The following is a 20657-nucleotide window of genomic DNA, read 5'->3' as shown; positions in this document are numbered from 1 at the left end:
CAACACAGCCTTCATGTCATTTTCTCAGTTATTGTTTTAAAACGTTCACATTCTACTCTTAGAAAGATTCACTTGTACCCCTATAAGATAAACCTCAGAAGTGATCCCTCCAAACCCCCTCCCTCCACCCATTCCCCCCTCCCTTCTCCCTCCCTGAATACTTTTTTTTTGAGACAGAGTTTCACTCTGTAGCCCTGGGTAGAGTGCCCTGGTGGCATATCTCACAGGAACCTCAAACTCTTGGCTCAAGAGATCTTGCTGTTAGCCTCCCAAGTAGCTGAGACTACAGGTGCTCACCACAACACCTGGTTAGTAGTTGTTTGTTTTTTCAAGTTTTTAGTAGAGGTGGGTCTTGCCCTTACTCAGGCTGGTCTAGAACTCCTGAGTTCCAGCACTCCACCCACCTCAACTAGGATTACAGGTGTGAGCTACACACCCGGCTAGCTAAATACTTACCGAATCAATTAACAAACAAGAAAAATCTCTTGCTCCATCTTTGTTAAGGCTAAAGACTAACTATGTTTTAATGTCAATGAACTGTTAGTGGGTACATTTGCATTTCAGTAGTAGTGTTTGCTTGAATTGAGGTTTCAGTTTATTATAGTAATTTTTTTTTATTGGTAAGAGATGATTGATTTTTCACAAATATATTTGAAATACATTTGCTATCATGGACTATCACTAGTAAACAGTATCTCAGAATCATAGAGATGCCAGAAGTCAACCCTTACAAGTAAATAGTCCAAGAACTAGAATACAGATCCTAATTAATTCTTAATAGTTGCTCCTCGTTTAGAGACTGTAGCCTCAGTCCCTCTTTAGCTCATGTGATATCAAGTGCAGAAACTGACTCAAGAGGCCAAAGAATTGAGATTTGGCTATGATGCTATCTCTTGCTTCATCCAACTCAGCAGATGTTGTTGATTATGCCTATCAAAGGAAGACATAGCTGTGGCCTGGTAGACATTAGATAATCTGCCCAGCTGGATGAGTAACAGTATATTTCTTAATAATTTTCGTTGCTATTTGGTGTTCGTGTTTCCCCACAAAGGATATGCTTAGGGCTCCTGGACCTTAAAACGCAGCTAGGCAAACACACTTTCTCCAGGTGGGAGAAGCATTTCCTGCATCACTGATACCTGAGTGGCTAGCCAGTGAGCAGCCTTAAATCTCACTAGTCCCAGTTGCACTATTATCCCCACCTTAGCTAAGAAACTGCCCTCTGAGTGGAGAGGCTAGAGGACTCATATTAGCAGAGAATTAGCTCTCAGACCTTGGAGGGGTTTTCTTTAAGGACAATTATGAGTTAACTGTAATGTTTTCATTGTGGTTGAATAGTTGTTCAACTAACAACTGAATTGTATTTTACAGATTCTGTAAAAGATTGGATGTTGACTGTGTGCATAGCTTTCTAACATTACATTAATAGATCAGCCTGAATCTGTACTCTTAACTTGAAGCAGTTAAGATTTTTCCATTTTAGTCAACTTACAAGTTTCGTGTAGCAGAATTAGCTCATGTTGGAATGTTTAAACAGATGGTATTCAGAAAAAAATAAGGCTTTTCTTTACTTTAGAAATTAAATTTCAAATTCCCTATATGAGATCGTAGCTATAGCCCTGATGAATTATTGTTAGAAACATGTTTTGTAACTATCTTTTCATATTTGCCCTGTCGCTAAATCTGTAAAGTTGGCATTAAATTTATAATTTAGGAGTTGTTATGCTTTCTTTAAGGAGGTTTTTTAAAATAATAAGACTATAAAATATTTCTAAACCATGGGATAATTGTACATGCTACTTATAAAGTAATTCTTAAAATCAGGGTAACCAAGATGGGCCTTTCAGATCCTTCTTGCATGAGAGCCATTGCATGGGGTTAACCAGAGAAAGTTCCTTGAGGATTGAAGTTAGAGTCAATAGTCAATAATAATTGAAATTAACTATTGTATAAATATCTTATTTGAAATGCACACTTAATTTGGGGGTTATAGATTAAATTCAACATTTTAGTAATTAAATGGGAACAGATGTTTCTATCTATAGAGTGCTTGCATATTATTTGAAATGCTGATTGACTTCTGAGTTGTAGACTGCTGAGAGTGGTTTTGTATCATCATCATCATCGTCATCAACTCTTTAGCATATATAGGGCTCTATGTTCTTGTAATGCTTTTTGACATGTCATTCATTTAAGCCTTAAAATAACTCAGTGAAGTTGGGTGCAGTGGCATAAGCCTTTAGTCTCCAGCTACTTAGGAGGCTGAGGCAGGAGCATTGCTTGAGCCCAGGAGTTTGAGGCCCTAGTGCACTCTCATCATGCTTGTAAAAAGCTACTGTACTCTAGCCTGGGCAACATAGTGAGACCCTGTTTATTAAAAAGAAAAGAAAACCAAAAAAAAAAAAAACCTCCAATAAGATAGCTATTATTATAATCATCATTTAACAGATGAGAAAACTGAGGCCTAGAGAAGCTAACTCATTTGCTTAGGGTCACACTGTTAGACTTGGGATTTAAACACAAGCCATCTTATTGAAAAGCTAGAGTGGTTTTTAAATTTTGTCCGACTCATCCCACCCCTATCCACTATTTTTCCAAATGTGGTCTTTCTGCAGTAGCACTCCCAGGAGTGCCTGTAAAATTGCAGCTTCTTGGGCCTCATCCCAGACTTAGTGAATCAGAATCTCTGGGGGAAGGTAATGTGTATCTCATGCATTTCTTATGCAGAATGAAATCTGAACACCTAGGCTTCTTAGGTTGATATCTGTTGAAATTAGTTATAGGACCATGCATTTCTGGTACATTCCTACAAATCAGAATAATTAACTCAAGTTAGATGTTGGAGAACAGTTATTTTATTGTTTACTCATAAATTATCAGTCAGTCCAGTTCATCCAAAATGTAGTACAAGTATCACTGACATTACCTGAGATAAGTTTAGATGGCATGTCCATGGACATAGTTTAGTAGTTATATAATTATTTTATTGTGTATTAGAAAAAGTAGCACATCAAGCTTTTGATTTAATGGATATTGTTTAGAGCAGGAAAAGTATTAAAAAGGAGTGAATTTTAAATCAATATAAAGACAAATATAAATGTTAGTATAGGTAGTGTGTGAGATAGCAAGCCAAACTTGCAGAGGTGGTATGTGAAATGATAGTTTAGTAAACAGTGTCCCAGCTGAAAGAGTAGAGAGCTATTATGTTGCATTTTAGGTCAGCGAAATTGATAAATGTGTGCTTTAATACTAAGTCATCCTGAAAGTTAACCTGATGATTAAGATTAATAGACAAAATATAATAAAATACTTTGTTTTACTGGCCCACCCCACCCACACTACCAACTCAATTACTTTCATTTTTACTAAGCTAACAACACACACAAAAAAATCTCTCTTGTATTTGCCAAAAAATTTGAGAACAAGATCTAAATGTAATCTTCCATAAATTAGATGAAATAATACAGTTACAGATTATAATGAAACATTTTTCATTAGTAGAAGTGACACAGTGGATCACAGCTCACATTGTTTAGAAAGTAGAACTAGGCTAGGAAGAGGAAACATGAGGGAGTAGTCAGTATTTTTTGACTTTGTGACCTTGTATAAGGAGGCTTACCCTTATCTGTACAGATAAAAGGGAATGGATTACATTATAAACCTCTAAATGCCTTTCTTTCTACAACATTCTTCAATTATGTCCAAACCGATCTGACTCTGGCCAGCCTTATGGAAATTAGGACATTATAGTTTTAATGAGATCATCTTCCTTCCTCTGGGGGCATTATCATCATTACCTCTCTATTCCTCTCCTCTTTCTCGTCCCCTCATATGCACATACAGAATAGCCAATCTCTAAATGCTCTGAAGATAAAGGAGAAAATGGAGAAGGTGCTGTACTAAGTTAATAATTGGACAGGATTATACAGTAATTAAAGTTTGGATTCTTGACAGAATTTCTAGAAGGGATTGGAGGGAAGGCAGAGGCAGTATATGAGAAAGGCTTTATTATGCTTGAGGTCAGTCTTGGTTATTGTCTCTTAAATTGGGTTAGGTGCTAGTCTATGAAAAGGGAGACTTGAGCATGATCTTTCAGAATCTGTGCCTGTAATCCATTGTCAATAGTCTGGCCTCAAGACTTATTAAATTGAAGGCTACAAACTCAGATGCCTACATGGGATAGTTAACACTCCATGGTGGAGTGTTGTGGAGAACTGGAGAATACAACATGCCCCCCTAAAAGCAATTAGATATTTAAAGAAATGAAACTTTGCTACCATAGGCCTCCAGTTTGTAACCACTGTGATAGACAAGTGCTATCCTATCTACCAGAGATTTTGTGAGAATTATTTCTTGAAAATATCAAAACTTGGACTTCTAATTCTATAAAAATGGCGATGTACTTGCTCTTATTCTTCACACTAAATACACTTAAAAACTCTGGACATTATCTATAAAATAAAGACAAAAACACAGAAAGGTAGAAAGAAGAGACAGATTGGCTAGGGACCTCAGGACCTAAGGAACGCCAGACATACTTGTGAATTCCCTGGGTTTTGTTTTTGCCAAATACTCTTATATTCTAGATTCATTGCTGAGGAAGCCATCCACTTGGAAATGCCAACAGATACAGGTAAGAAAAGCCTACTCTGTCTAGCCTGAGGACAAGAAAAGGGGCAGCCTAGCAAAAAGGAAACTTTTATACACTAACCATTCTAGTCCAGCCAAACAGCAGAGAAAAAATTGTGGCCTTCCTTCTGCCAGCAAAGCCAATTGGGGAACCTCGATTCCACCTTTGCTAGGCTGTTATGAGGCATACCAACCTCTGCCAAGAGTGGTGTAAGAGGGGATCTAGAGGAGAGTCAGGGATTTTACTACTATCCATTGGTAAGGAGGTTACCCCCTCCACTGTGGTGTCACTGAAGGCCATAAGGGGGGTAGTAATGAGGAACTCCTTTCCTTCTCAGCCAGAGGGTTTATATGGAAGCCTAGCTGGGAGCTAGAACTCTCACCCCTGCTAAGTAGTAACCAGGACTCCCCCCATATCCTCCAGTGTCAGTGGAGTCTGAGTGAGAAACCTGGACTCCTGTCTCTACCTAGAATGAATGAAGCAGTACCCTCATTCCTCTGCTGGAGCAGTGTTAGACAAAGCCAACTAAAACCAAAGGTTTGAATAAGATCCATAGTTTCAAAACATAATGCCTTAAATGTCCAGATTTCAATTATAAATCACTTATACCAAGAACAAGGAAGATCTCAAACTGAGTGAAAAAAGGGAATTAACAGATACTAAAACTGAGATGACAGAGTTATTAGAATTTAAAGAAGCCATCATAAAATTGCTTCAATAATAAATATGCTTGAAACAATGAAAAAAATAGAAAGTGAAAGAAAAGAAATAGAAAAGTTTCAGTAAAGAAATTTGAGAGATAAAGAAGAACCAAATGGAAATTTTAAAACTGGAAAATATAATAACTGAAATAAACTTAGTGGATAGATTCAACACCACAATAGAGAGCAAAGACAAAAGTATCTGGGAGCTTGGAAATGAAACAATAGAAATTACCCAATCTGAGTGAGAGAATGAGAGATAAGTGAATAGAGCCTTTGGAACCTGTGGGACTGTAACTACAGATTTAACATTTGTGCCATCAGAGTCCTGAAAGAGAAGAAGGAGGTGGGACTGAAAAAGTGCCTGAAGAAATAATGGCTGAAAACTTCTCAAATTTGTTGTAAGACGTAAGCCTACCAATTGAAAAAGTTAAGGAAGCCTCAAACAAGAGGAGCATCCCCCCCAAAATTCCTGCCAAGACACATTATAACCAAACTTCTGAAAATTTTAAAAAAAGAAAAATCTTGAAAGCAGTAGGAGAAATAATATCTTACCTTAAAGAAAATTAATTTTTCATGGAATATTATGCAGCCTTAAAGAAAGATGGAGACTTTACCTCCTTCATGTTTACATGGATGGAGCTGGAATATATTCTTCTTAGCAAAGTATTTCAAGAATGGAAGAAAAAGTATCCAATGTACTCAGCCCCACTATGAAACCAATTTATAGCTTTCATAGGAAAGCTATAGCCCAATGATAGCCCAAGAATATGGGGAAAGGGGAGAGGAAGGGGATGGGAAGAGGGAGGGTGATTGGTGGGATCACACCTATGGTTTATCCTAAACGGGTACATGTGAATCTTTCTAAATGTAGAATATAAATGTCTTAACACAATAACTAAGAAAATGCTGTGAAGGCTATGTTTGATGAAAATATTTCAAATTGTATATACAGCCAGCACATTGTACCTCATGATTACATTGATATACACAGCTATGATTTAATTAAAAAAAGAAAAATTAATTTTAATGGCAGTGGATTTCTCATCAGAAAGCATGGAGGTCAAAAGGAAGTGGCACATTTTTCAAGTGTTAAAACTATCAAGCCAGTGAAAATATGCTTGAAGGAATTAAGGGGAAATGAAGACATTTTTAGATGAAGGAAAACTTCAATTTGTTACCAGCATACCTACCTTACAAGAATGACTAAAGGAAGTTCTCTGAACAGAAAGGAAATAATAAAAGGAGAAATCTTGAAATATGAGGAAGGAAGGAAGAACATAGTAAGCAAAAAACCTTCTCGAAGTAAAAAGTGAGATTAGAAAGGTCACAAGGTACAAGATATTGAAAAATCAGTTGTATTTCCATATACTAGCAATACATGGAAACAGAATTTATAAACACAATGTCATATTAGCATCATAACAAATTTTCTGCTGCTGTATAACAGTATCACTGACTAATTTATAAAGAAAATAAATACGTATGTTATAGTACTGAAGGCTGAGAAGTCCAAGATTGAGGGGCCAGCATCTGGTCAGGGCCTTCATGCTGCATCATGACATGGCAGGAAGCATCAAATGATGGGAAGAGCAAGCATGCTAGCCCAGGTCTCTTCTTCTTATAAAGTCACCAATCCCATCACCGGAGCCCACCCTGATGACCTGATCTAATCCTAATTACCTCTTAACAGCCCCACCTCCAATCAACATAGTATTTCAGGATTAAGTTTCCAACAGATGAAATTTGGGGGACACATTCAAACCATAACAGTAGCTCTACTATTTTACATTCCCTCCAACAGTGCATAAGCATTCCAAGTTCTTGGCATTCTTGCCAACAGTTGTTATTTGGGATGTTTGAGTTATTTTGTTTGTTTGTTTTGTTACTTTTTTTTTTTTTGAGATGTAGTTCTTTATATATTCTGGATTTTAACACCTTGGCAGATATGTGATTTACAAATATTTTCTCATGAAATTTGGGGGACACATTCAAACCAAAGCAGATATAAATCTAATAAAACATGAAGTGTTCAACTATAATTTGAGTTATACCTTAGAAACCAAAACAATGTAACCTAATCATTTGTACCCTCATATTAATCTGAAATTACAAAAAAAAAAAAAAACCCAAAACAAAACATGAACAGGCCTTGTATGTTGAAACTACCAAATTTTTATGAAAGAAATCAAAGATCTGAATTAATGGAGACATATACTATGTCCATGTATTTTGATGATTCAACATAGTAAAGTTGTCATTTCTCCCCAAATTGATATACAGGTTTAGCACTATTCCCATCAAGATCCCAAAAAGAACTTTTGCATATACAGGCAAGATTATTCTAAAGTTTACATGGAAAGGCAAAGGAACTAGAATAGCTGAAATAATTTTGAAGAAGCATAAAATAAGAGGAAGCAGTCTACATGATATTAAGATGTTGCTGCAGTAATCAAGACTGTTGGGTGGGGGTATAGACACATAGATCAATGGAACAGAACAGGGAGCCCAGAAGTTACCCCCACAGAAATATGCTCAACTGATTTTTTCTTTTGCCAACACACAAAAAGAATTTAATGGAGAAAGCAGCTTTTTCAACAAATGGTGCTGGAGTAATTAGACATCTATCGGGAAAAAAAAAAAGAATCTTAATCTAAGTCTCACATCTTATACAAAAATAAAGTAAAAATGGATTAAAAATGTCAAAATGTAACCCTTTTAGAAGAAAACAGGAGAATATATTAAGGATCGGGGCAAGCAAAGAGTTCTTAGACTTGACACCCAAAGTACAATCCATAAAAGAAAAAACTGACCAAAATTTAAAAGCTTTGCTCTGTGAAAGACCCTGTTAGGTGGATGAAAAGTTACAGACTTTGCAAATACTTGTAAACCTCATACCTGACAACCTTATATCTGACAAAGGACCTGTGTCCAGAATATATAAAGGATGCTCAAAAGTCAACAGTAAAAAAGAAAAAACTCAAACTACCCAGTTAGAAAATGGGCAAGAGATGTGAAGAGCCACTTTATTAAACTGGATACTCAGATGCAGATAAGCAAATGAAAAGATGTTCAACATTGTTACCTAATAGCAGACATACAAATTAAAGTCACAATATAGTACCACTACTTACCTATGGCTAGAATTAAAAAACAGTGACAATACCAAATGTGGAGAAATAGGATCATTCCTTGCTAGTAAAAATGTAAATGGTACTGCCACTTTGGAAAACAGTTTGTCAGCTATCATACGTAGCAGTTCTATTCCTGGGCATTTTTCCTAGAGAAATGAAATCTTATGTTCACGTCAAAATCTGTACATTAATATTTTTAACAGCTTTATTCATAGTGGCTAAAAACTGGAAGCAATTCAGATATTCTTCAACAGGTGCATTGTTAAACAAACTGTCCTACATCCTTACCATGGAATGTTACTGACAATAAAAGAGAGAAATATAGCAACTCTTACGAAACTTAGGGAATTAGGTGGAGTGGAAAATGTCAATACCAAAAGGTTAAATACTGTATTCGTTCATTTATATAACATTTTTCAAATGGCAAAACTATAGAAATGGAGACAGAGTTGTAGTTGCCAGGGGCCAGTAAGTGGGGAAACGGAGGGAAGTGGATGTGGCTAGAAAAGGGCAACAGTGGGGATCTCTGTGGTGAGGACATTTTCTGTATCTTCATTGTATCAATGTCAGTATCCTGGTTCTGATATTGTACTATAGTTTCGTAATATGCTACCATTGAGGAAATTAGGGACTGGTACATGGAATTTCTGTATTATTTTTCTCTATTGCATGTGATCTACACTTATGTCAAAATTAAAAGTTTAATTTGAGAAAGTCAAGATTGTTACTGACTGCTGAATGATTCTACATTGCATGTAAAATAAATTTCTTATTATAGTTAGTATTTATAACAACTCATGATATACCAGAAGTATTATATGGATGAAAACCATAGTTATTCACAGGGGTCCTCAAACTTTTTAAACAGGGGACAAGTTCACTGTCCCTCAGACCGTTGGAGGGCCGGACCACGGGCCCTGAGAAGAGTCAGCTGCTAAGCAGGACAGGCAGTGGTGGCAAAAACACCCAGCGGGCCAGATAAATGTCCTAGGCGGGCTGCATGTGGCCCACGGGCTGTAGTTTGAGAACACTTGTGTTAGAATTTAGTTAACAGAAAGAATGTCAGTAATTGTCCTTCTACTAGTTTAATAACAGATATACTTATTTATTTTTCTTTTCTTTTTTTGAAAGAGAGTCTTACTCTGTCACCCAGATTGGAGTGTAGTGTAGTGGCACCATCATAGCTCCCTGCCACTGCAAACACCTTGGCCTTAGCCTCCCCAGTAGCTGGGACTATAGGTACCCACCACAACACCTGGCTGATTTTTCTATTTTTGGTAGAGACAGGGTCTTGCTCTTGCTCAGGCTGGTCTTGAATTCTTGAGCTCAAAGGATCCTCCTGCATCATTCTCCCAGAGTACTATGATTACAGGCATGAGCCACTGCACCCAGCTACAAATTTAATTTTTGTTGTTTGTTCATTCACTGGAAGCCATGTAGCACGTGATAAGGGAAGGTACATTTGTAAATAACTTTTGGGGAGTGTGATTGTCTTGTTAAATATATTAAGGTCACTATCAACTTTTTAACACCTTGTTATAGGTTCTTGGCATGTATAGGAATTGAGGAAGGAGATAGGAGGCAGGTCTAGATAGTTGTCTAAGTTGGGACAGTTGAGACCCATCAACTAAAAAAGTTACTTATGTACCCCAGGTACAATTATCTTTAATCCTGGTCGGGGGGAGCATGCACTTGGCAGTTTAGAGGAGACTAAGAAGACTACCAGGGGTGCCAGGCTCATGCAAGGTCCTGTAGCCAGTAGATAAGTGATGGAGCCAGGGTTTGACTCCAAAGCTCGTTCTTTTAACTACTTGCCTTCATAAACCTTCCTTTGGAAGACATTTTCTTAAGTCTTTTAATGAGGATTAGATAATCCACCTCCTTGGACTTGAGAACTGGTTGGGGCCATGCAGTCATCCCGTAGATGCCCTTCATTTTCTTTGTAGAAACTGAGCTCCAGAATGTGGGCATTAGGAATCCCTGTATCTCTGGTGAGGCCCTCTGGCCTCCTGACTTAGAATGAAACCACTATTCTCTCTGGCTTCCATCAGAATCAGATTCATGGGGGAAATAAACTGCTATGAGTGCCTCAAGTGGCTTATTTCAGGAGAGGGGCAAAGTGAACAGAGAAAACACACTTAAGGACTTTCGAGTAAGCCTATCATGCTAAAACATGACATTGTCATTACAGTAGTTACAGAATTACATGATTTATGCCCCCTTCCATCCAAATTTTCAGGTTAGTTTTCCTTCCAGAGCAAAGGGTTATTGACAAAGAGGTCTCTCTCCCACACACAAAGTGCATCACTTGCCCTATTTGGTTCTGCAGTGGACAATGTATCTATAAAGATTTTACTGTGAATGTTGTTTTTTAGTATTTTATTTTTACTATCAATTTATAGACAGAGCATCCAAACATTAATTGTAGTATAAACAAGTGTGAAAATAATATAGCATGCTAGAAAGGAGGTTTGGAGGTAAGGAGGGGGAGGAATGGGTAGTGGTGTTGATTTCTTCAACAAACCGGAGGTGAGTTAAGAGATAGGTACATTTTAGCAGTCAAAATAGGGTTTCAGGACTGTAGTGTGAATGTGTTAATTATAAAGACACCGTGCTGAGGCGATACAACAGAGTCGTCAAGAGTAAAATCCAGAGCCTCACTTGCTCTGCCACCTTGAACTCAGCCAGATTACTTAACTGTGCCTTGGTTTTCTTATCAAAAAAATAGGGCCAATAATAGTTTTTATCTTACAAGGTTGTTCTGAGAATAAAATAAGTTAATAAAGTCCTTAAAAGAGTAGCTGGAAAATAAAAGTCATGAGCATTTCTTGTGATGCAGCTGCTGAAGGAAAACATCGGAACTAAAAATTAAAATTCCAGTCAGTAAAGCCTGGGAAGAGAAAAGTAGTAGTGGGAGAGTTTATTTTCTCATCTATTAAAATAGGGCCATAAGCACTGTTTCCAGCTGACAAGTTAAGATATAGAGGTGTAACCATATTCGCCATGGTAGAGTCAGTGCTCAGGAGAATTAAAAATAGGTCGAGTTAAGCATGGTTATCACTGGCGTATGAGGCTCTGGATGACTTTCTGATTTTATTTTAATTACCAGAAGCATGTATTATATTTTCTGCCACCTTTCTTGAGGTGTAGTTAATAAATGATAAACTTGACATATTTAAAAGATAGGATTTTGTGAGTGCTGATGACACACATGAAACCATCACCACAATTACAGTAAACATACTGTCCCACCCCGACAAAGCCCAGTTGAAGTTTCTTAGTCTGAATAGTCTGTGTTTACTAACTTGTGTCTGGGTTTTAATTCTCACTGATTCACAATACCTTTTTGACTGCAAAGAGCATTTTCTCTTAATGGTGATACAGTGCTTTTTGAAGTCTGTATCTTCATGTTCAGGCGATCTTATACAGCCTGACTGAAATCATAAAGCTAATTAAGAACCTCCAGTAATTTTTTTCTAAATTTTTTCATAAAATATTCAGTGGTTAGAATAAGATGACGGGATTTTAGATTTTGGACTAGGGAACAGAGTTGATTGAAGTCTTCCCTAGACTATCACAGCTACAGTATTTACTTTTTCAAAGTTCCATCCCTGTTGATGTGGGTGATGCCAGCTGGAGTCTGGGATGGCTGTAACAAAAGAAGAAGAAAAAAGTTCTGTGCATTCTGTGGGCTGTGTCCTCCACGCAGGGCTCTGCAAATGTGTACGCTGCATGTTCAGTTAGGATTCACAGGCACAGGAATCATGTTGCTGGAATCAGTGTCCCGACTGAATAAAGCTCAACTTCCCCTCTCCTGCAGGACCAGGCACGGCCTCCTCCCATGTGGAGCCTTCCCCTCACCACTCTGCTCTCAGTGGGGCGGCTTTAGTTTTTGAGTCCTGAGCATGACTTGACAGATGTAATTTCAATAGAAACCAGATTAAGCTTTGTGGTTAACTCAGTTTCGTGATACGATTAATGCTATAGCTAAGCTGTGCTCTGGGTCCAATGTGGGGGTTTCTGTGGGTTTTTTGGTTTTGTTTTTATGGGCTCATTTGGGCACAAAACTGCCTTTTTATATCATTGTTTCTGTGGGGAAAGTGCATTCGGTTTTTCCTACAGAAACACAAATGCACTTTTTAAACACAGTCTGTTCACAGTAGCTTGTAATAGCACTTGACAGAGGGCTTTGTGTTTAAAATAATGTAGTTAGTCTTCACTGAAGGATGACATGTTTCTCTAAATCATAGACTTCCCTGAACATCGTAGGACAAATGTGTTAGGATTGATTTGACAACGAATGAAACTTAGAGGACAAATGTGTTAGGATTGATCTCATTGTTTTATTTGGAGGATTATGATGTTTCTTAGGGAATGGGCTGTTGAACTAATGGCATCTTTCACAGGTCAATAGTAAATGTGTCCATGATGATGATGTTCTGTATTTTAACTAACAGGTTTTCAGGAGGCCTGACATAAGGGTAAGGCTATTTGGCTTTCGCAGATGGGCCTCCTGCTCGTGTGTGTCTGTGCTTTCTCAAACACTTAGTCTATATTTAGTGTTCTTTACCCTCTCAGGGTTGAGTCACTCTGATGAATTTGCTCTGCTGTGTCATGGCTTTAAGTGTTCACTAGAAATGCTTTATTTGTTACGATGTTTTTATGTGCAATAAAAGCCAATGTGTGTGAGGGCAGGATACTGAAATTGTTGCCAATGTGCAATACTGACTTTTGTTGTATGTGAATTATAACCAAATGGATGTTCATGGCAGGGGTTTAGAAGGCTACGACTATCGAGCCTTCTTTTAACCTTGTTTATTATGTAATTCATGCTAAATAATTGAACAACTCCCCTCAAAAGTGGTCAGCTGGTTGTCCTATCTAAGCAAGATTTCAACTCATTTTGTGTTTGCATGTTGAATCCAAAAAGCTGCAGTGCTGATTTTGAAGATAAGTTTAGCAACATCAATCTAAGTTAGCATTTTTTAAAATACAGTTATAGTGCATTATAGCTTATATTCTTCTCATGATTTTCCTTCCCTTTATTTCAGAGTATTCATAAAGCAAGACAAAGATTGGTAATGTGCATGAATTTAAACCATAGATAGTATCAGACATTGAAAATTAACCTATTTAACATTAAATGAAAACAGTGTGGATTTTGACAGTATCATTTAATGATTTCAGTTTAAAAATTTATTTTTATTGAAGCCAATGAGGTAGTAAAAAAAATAAGCAGACTAACCCAAATTCTTATTATTCTAGTTATTTTATCTTTGTTTAATATTGTTTTCACCATGTTTTCTTTTGCTTGTGGGAATCATTTTCTTTCATCAATTCACATTGCTAAATATTAGTATTTTGCTTTACACTTGCATGACTTTGAAATGTATGGGGTTTTTTGTTCATTTTTCTGTTTTTAAAGTTTTAAAGCAAAGAGTGATTGAATTTTCTTTGTATTTAAAAAAGGTAATTTTGAAAAACTGATTGCATTTAAAAATTATAGTAACTTGTGTGTTAAATTATACCTGAGATAAAGTATCAAAATGGGATAAGCAATTATTGTACTTTATTGACAAAAACAAAAGGTAGGAAACAGTAAATCCTTTTAAAATCATTACTATTTCATCACTCGTTGCCTTTTAATGAAATACAGTTATTGGAACCAAAGTTTCATGAAGTAAAAATATGTTTATGCTAAATTTGAATATTTTCAGCTTCAGAGACTTGATACAACTTTAGAAAGGAGTTCTAATCTTGTTTTCAGTATGCATTTTCTTTATACTACCTGCTGAATTAAAAGTCCAATTTTTAAACTTTATTTATTTTTCTTTTTCAAGGCAAAGAGTTTGACTCTGTTGCTCTAGGCTAGAGTACTGTGGAGTCATAGCTCACAGCAACCTCAAACTCCTGAGCTCAAGTGATCCTCCTGCCTCAGCCTCCCGAGTGGCTAGGATTACAGGTGTGCACCACCATGCTTGGCCAGACGGGGTTTCACTTTTGCTCAGGCTGCTCTTGAACTCCTAAGATCAAGTGATATGGCCTCCCAGAGTGCTGGCATTATAGACGTGAGCCACTATACCCAGCCTCAATTTTTAAACTTAAAAAAAATGATTCTATGGAGAAATTAAGAACAATACACCTTTAAAGGGATTGGAAAAAATTTTATAAGAATTTGTGACCTTTTAGCTATGTCTTTGAAGCATGTTGATAAAATAATTAGAAACATTTAATATGATATTGATTCATAAATAACAGGATTAGAAATAAGCAATAATGGACATTTGTGTGTGTGTATAATCTCTAACACACGTGATATGTGCATGTGTGCATTGGAATTGATCCCTGGGCAATATAATCGTTCTTTAAAGTATTTGAATACTTACTGTGTTTAAAATACGTGTCTTTGAATTGCCTTTGTATTTTGGCTTGACTTTGGCCTTTACCTGTTTCTGTGGTTGCTTTATTTTATGTGAGCCTGTTTTTTTTGTTTTTTTTTTTGTTTTTTTTTTGCTATATGCTATAGTATTGCTTGACTTAAAAAATGACAGTACATTCTATGAAATCCATGATGTTTGTTTGCTTTCCATTTTTCTACTCCAACACAAACACAGAATAGATACTCCATTTTAGGCCAAGGATGCTGTAGACGGCCCACAGGTTATTTTCCTTAACCCCAAAGGGGGAAAGTGTTGTGATTTGTAAAGCCGTGAAAGGCATGTCAACTTTTACATGCTTACTGTCTCCTTAAAAAAGAAATTCTGTCCTTTCACCTGTCTGTTTGCACGTGTTTCTCTTTCTCCTCTTTGCCTTTTCTTTGTCATGCACCTGGTGCTGTGCAGGAGATTCAGGAAGAACACAATGGCTACCCTTCTGAAGCTGAAGCTGATCAGGTGGCAAGTTCTACATGTTCATCTGTTTGTAGCTACAGATCATGTATTTAAAAGCCATTTCATACTAGATTTCTAGATGATAAGCAAAGCATTCCAGATGCTTTTACCACTACAATAGTGCCCTCCTGTCCAAATTTGGTAGATTCCATTATGACATTATTTGCAAAAATTGGTTTATCCAACATTTTGTCAACTAGAAATTTGTTCATCTGTGCTTCTTGGTTTCCCCAGATAGGGTTATTAATGAGGATAATGACACTCCATCACTGCAGGATTCCACAGTTCTTTTACAAAGACATAGAGGGGACAGATAACACATTCTAAAGGTGTTCCTTGAAGGTGCGGGCTTTGGCGTATTTAAATTTACATGCTCTGTGCCAGTATGGTACCTGGTACCTTGTAGGTATTTGTAGAATGAGTACATATATTTTATATTTATTCATCAGAATAATACTCATTCATTGAATATCCTTGAGTGTTTACTCTTTGCTCATTACCTCTAGACCCTCTCTGGACTTTTCTAAAGCAGCAGTACTTTACTCAATGCTTATGTAGAAATGCAATCTGTGAAATTGATAGAAGGGCAGTTTCAGAGAAGCCCCAGCTGTGCCTGTGTCTACCACCGCCCAGTCCCACCCTCCTCTGGTGACCCCCACCCCCCAGAAGCACCTCCAAGGGCCCAATTTGAAAACCACTGCTTTGAGTCATTATGTAAACTATCCACTTGATAGCTTAGATTCAGGTGGTGGAGAAAAGTAGTGGAAGAGACCAGTGGGGTCTTGCAGGTGGGCTAGAGCCCTCAGGGACAAATTCAGGGATCTGGCAGACCTCAGCTGGACCTTCAGGGTCATTGGAACACAGTTGAGATAAGTTTTTCAGAAAGAATTTTCAGCTGGGCAACCTTTGAACAAAAGCACTCAGTGGAGTGTGTTTATGAGATCAAATTTAGTTTACAAGAATATTCTATCCTTTGATTATGTTGAACATGGGTTGGATAAATCAAGGGTCAAATCATGTCCTGTGCAACATGGTAGTTGCAGTAAGAGCTTAATATAGCACAGTGTAAGTCCCATCTTCTAACACCAGCTTTATAAAAGGGAATCTACTGTACTCACCCAAACAACCAAAAAAGCCTTTAAAAACTGTTCTCTTAAGCGCCTATGCTAAAGCTATATGTGTTTCTTTTACAAAATGAACCTCTTATGGGGAAATCTGAAGCAGTCAGATCATTTGTTTCATTGCTTTTCATCATTTAAAAAGCATGTCCCAGATTTAATTATCACTACTGAGAAGTTTGTCTTACTGTGTCTCACCAACATTCATGCCTCATAGAAATGCCCAGGTGTTTTAAGCCAAACTTGACTATGGAAAGAGAAAAGAAATGTTTAAGTGGCAGCCTCTACCTTGACAGCCTTGTGCATTCTTCAAATAGTCCCAGTCACCTCCATCTCCCATCTGTGACATTTTGTTAGCTACTCCTGTGGTGGAGGACATTAAAATGTTTGGGGCTTGCGCTAAAATGTAAAGGGAGTCATGTCTTACCCAACCTCCTCCAGATTCAGTTGATTAAAGTAGCTTATGTTAGTAAGTATATTTCCAAATCATCTATCTCCATTTATTTTGAAATGTAAATTAAGGAATTATGTACAATATAATATTTGGCCATAAAAAAAGGTTTAACAATGTAACATTTGAAATAAACCTGATATTGATTAAAATAGCTTTTGTACTTTCTAAATATGTTATAAAATTAGGTCAGGTGATAAAGCAGACTCAAATTAAGGCTTTTATTAAGACTGCTATTTTAAATGTCCAGTTTTAGAAACACTAAAAGTGTACGTGTTGGCTTCTGCTTTATTGCATGTGTGTATAAAGGTAGATTTCCAAATCAGATGTGAGTATAAAATTGAATCCATAAATCAAGGGTCCTCAAACTTTTTAAATAGGGGGCCAGTTCACTGTCCCTCAGACTGTGGGCCCTGGGATGAGTTGGCTGCTAAGCAGGACAGGCAGCAGCGGCAAAAACACCCAGAGGGCTGGATAAATGTCACATGTGGCCCATAGGCCGTTGTATGAGGACGCCTGCCACAAATGATTGTTCTACAGCCCTTTTAATGTGTTAATTACCCCCCCCAAAAAAATTGGCTGAAAATGTCTTAAAAATATGGATTAAAATTTTAAATTGAATAAATTATTTGGAGGTAATGATGACTCCCAATCTGTATTATCTGAACCATGCTTCTTTTGATAAGGAAGGAGATTGGACCATGTCATTTTGTGCCCTCCCAGTACAAAACAGACATATCTCTGGCAAACATTTAGCATTAATTTTGCTCTTTATGGTTTCAATTTTTTCCTTTATCTTATAGAATGTGATGAAACTACTGTGTATAGTGTTTCTAAATTGACTGTTAAGTCCGTTTAATAAAACATATGAACATATTCTGGTAACTATGAAAAATACTGTTTATTTTGAATTTTCAATAATTTAGATTGGAATTATCACAGACATCTATTTTAAAATGTCTTGCTTTACAAAATTATGCTGAAAACTTAGTATTGTCAGATCTGTTTTCCACTGAACACTAGTGACCTCTGATGTTAACAGGTGTTCCTTGGAAAAAGCAGCCCCTGATAAACTAGGTATGAGAAATGCATTATACTCTAGCACCCTCTTGCTGACTCCATGTACATTAACACACTAAAGGCTTGTCTCACTAAAACAACTGCTTAACTTGTTTAACCTAGCATTTCCCAAACTTAAAGAAAAAAGGATTTACATCTTTTGGGAAATTAATACTCCATGAAACACAGCTTGAGAAATGGGGTTTTGATCACCTTATTCCTATTCATGACACATTAAGTCAGAGATGTCAAGCAGAAAGTGACTGGTTTCCTTGGCAGCATCTCATAGGGCGGCAGCACCTAGAATAGGCCCCAGGTTCAGGCTCTGGTCCTTAGTTTTATAGTTCAAGAACACCATTTTGTCACCTCCCCTGAGTTATCTGGCACTATCCAACCAAAATTACAAGAGACTGGATACTGGGCTGTATTGCCAATCTGGTCATTTAAAAATGTGGGTGTGTGTTTTTCCAGCCATTCAGGACATCCCTTTCCTAGTAAAATTGTAGGCAAAACCCCTAATAAGTCACTAGCAGTTTTCTTGGTGAGCATGAAATGGGTGTAAAGTGAACTGGCCTAGGGAGGTGCCTGATGAGCACACCCTGCTGTGCAGTAGGGATTGAAATACTCTCTCCTGGCCAGATTGGGTGAACACTGAAAGTCTCACCCTTCATGCCCCCATCACATACACTTTGTGCATGCATGTGTGTCCCTGTACCCATGCACACATGCGCACACACAGAGAGGTAGTTGGAATACCAAAGCACAGGGCTTTCCTTACTTATATAGTATCCTGAGACCATTCCCTGGTTATTTTTAGACTTCTGGCTTTCCCAAACTATCTCATAGGCTGCGTTATTTCTGCAACTAGCTAAACACCTACATGTGATGTTGATTCTGTTTGTATTAGTTTCACACTCAGAAGGTAACCTTTTTGTGACCTTATTTTCCAAATTCTAGAGGCATCTTACAATAGCTATCTGTGTAGTGATTACAGTATCTGTCATGTCAAGCCATTTCTGTCTTAATGCTTTTTAACTGTGAAATTTAAATATCTTGTAACAATTTGCTAGAATATGCAGCATGATGTCCTGTGATGCTGAGCTTTGAAATCGTCTTTTAAGGGGAGTGGGGCTTACATTTTGCACATGTCTGTAGCCTTATAGGGACAGCACAGAACACCAAAATTCTCAGGTATGCAGATAGAAAGTGAGAGTTAACTCCTATTTGGTTCTTTACCAGGCTCTAAGGGATGGAAATAAGTTGGCCCAGATGGAAGAAGCATCTCTTTTTCCAGGAGAATCAATTAAGGCCATTGGTAAGTTTAATGTGTACACTTTGCTTGTAGAGATCCACAGCATGAAATGGCACTTTATTTTCCAATACAGGTGATTTATGTGCTGCAGATCAGCCAGACTGATTTAATTAGGAGACAAATGAACTCGATCTACTCATTGTCATTAGTGTCATCATGGTGTAAGAGATATAAAACTGTAGAGAGGATCCTCTTAAGGTCCAGTTGGGTACTTGATGGCATTTCCAGTAGAAGAAGGGTCTGACTTTTCATGATGAACTGGAAGCTGATTACACACTCCAAGTAATGTCAGTTCACTGGTTTATGGGAATCCTTCAGTGTAAGGAGACTGTATTGATAGAAGATCCATATCTTATTTTAGTAAGTTTTAAGAACTTGTCAAGGAAATTTTAGTGGCTTGTAAGTTTCCAAAAGTATAATTTCAGTGCAAGAAAGGGGCATGTGTTGCCATGCTGGCTTGTGATGGTGATGACATGAGGGATCCCGTAGCCCTCTATGGTATATTGCTAGGCATTTCAGGAGGCAGTCGACTGTGCCATGGGTGGATGAGAGGGACAGCTGTGTATAACCTTTTCATCTTTTCACTTGGTTGAATTAGACAGTCTGGTTCTATAGCCTGAGTGTTTCCCTTTTCCTTCATGGCTGCCTCCCAGAGATGTGTGTGCATCTCAGACTATGATCATTGTGTCAAGAACATTTGAGTAAGTTCTTTGCTACTTTATAATAAGGGTCACCTTTCCTCCATTGTTCACTAAGATGCTCCTCATTAACATCTGAAACCTCACCAGAATGACCTTTACTGTTCACATTTCTAGTAACATAAACCCCCCGCCAAAAAAGAACGTTTGAGTAGCTGGGCTCTCCTCCCAGAACCATCAAACAAGTGCTACTGCTACATGTCCTAGTCTCGGCCTCTGCCCCATGCTTATACTGCCCTTATTCTTGGTTTAAAAATCTTTCCTTGGGTTCTGAGACTTCATTCTCTACTGGTTGTCTTCTTGCCTGAGTGTTCCTTCTCTAGGTGGGTGTTCTTTTAGCCTGTCCACGTGCTGCTTTCTGAATGAGCTGTTTAAAATGCAGAGCTAATTATGTCATACACCTGCTGCTTTTCCAGACCGTAAACCTCACAGATTTTAAGTGTACAATGTGAAGAGGGTTTTTTCACTTCATTTTTGTCTTTATCATTGGGCCAAAATCAACTTAAAAGAGATTAGAACTGATATAGGTTAATTGATCACTTTGTACATCAAAGACACATTTTGAATTAGCAAGGAGTGTTATAAAAATTTGGATTGCAAGCTCACAGTTGTCTTAGTAAGAAAAGAAGACTTCTGTGGATCCAGGTGTGGCCAGGTGTGCTAT

At 37.5% G+C, this 20657-nt stretch overlaps 1 protein-coding gene across 2 annotated transcripts in view; it reads left to right on the top strand.

Annotated features, from left to right (window-relative positions):
• MTMR1 (myotubularin related protein 1) overlaps nucleotides 1–20657 on the top strand; it is a 70033-nt gene that overhangs the window by 6594 nt on the left and 42782 nt on the right. For both annotated transcript variants that reach the window (XM_023507576.1, XM_003800938.3), the window contains exon 3: nucleotides 19223–19298. In XM_023507576.1, coding sequence (XP_023363344.1) covers nucleotides 19223–19298 — 76 coding nt within the window. The remainder of the gene's footprint in view (nucleotides 1–19222; nucleotides 19299–20657) is intronic.

This window comes from Otolemur garnettii, unplaced genomic scaffold, assembly GCF_000181295.1.
Source record: "Otolemur garnettii isolate 467f Iridium unplaced genomic scaffold, OtoGar3 scaffold00190, whole genome shotgun sequence".
Lineage (NCBI taxonomy): Eukaryota > Metazoa > Chordata > Mammalia > Primates > Galagidae > Otolemur > Otolemur garnettii.
This window is presented reverse-complemented; position numbering and strand designations above follow the sequence as displayed.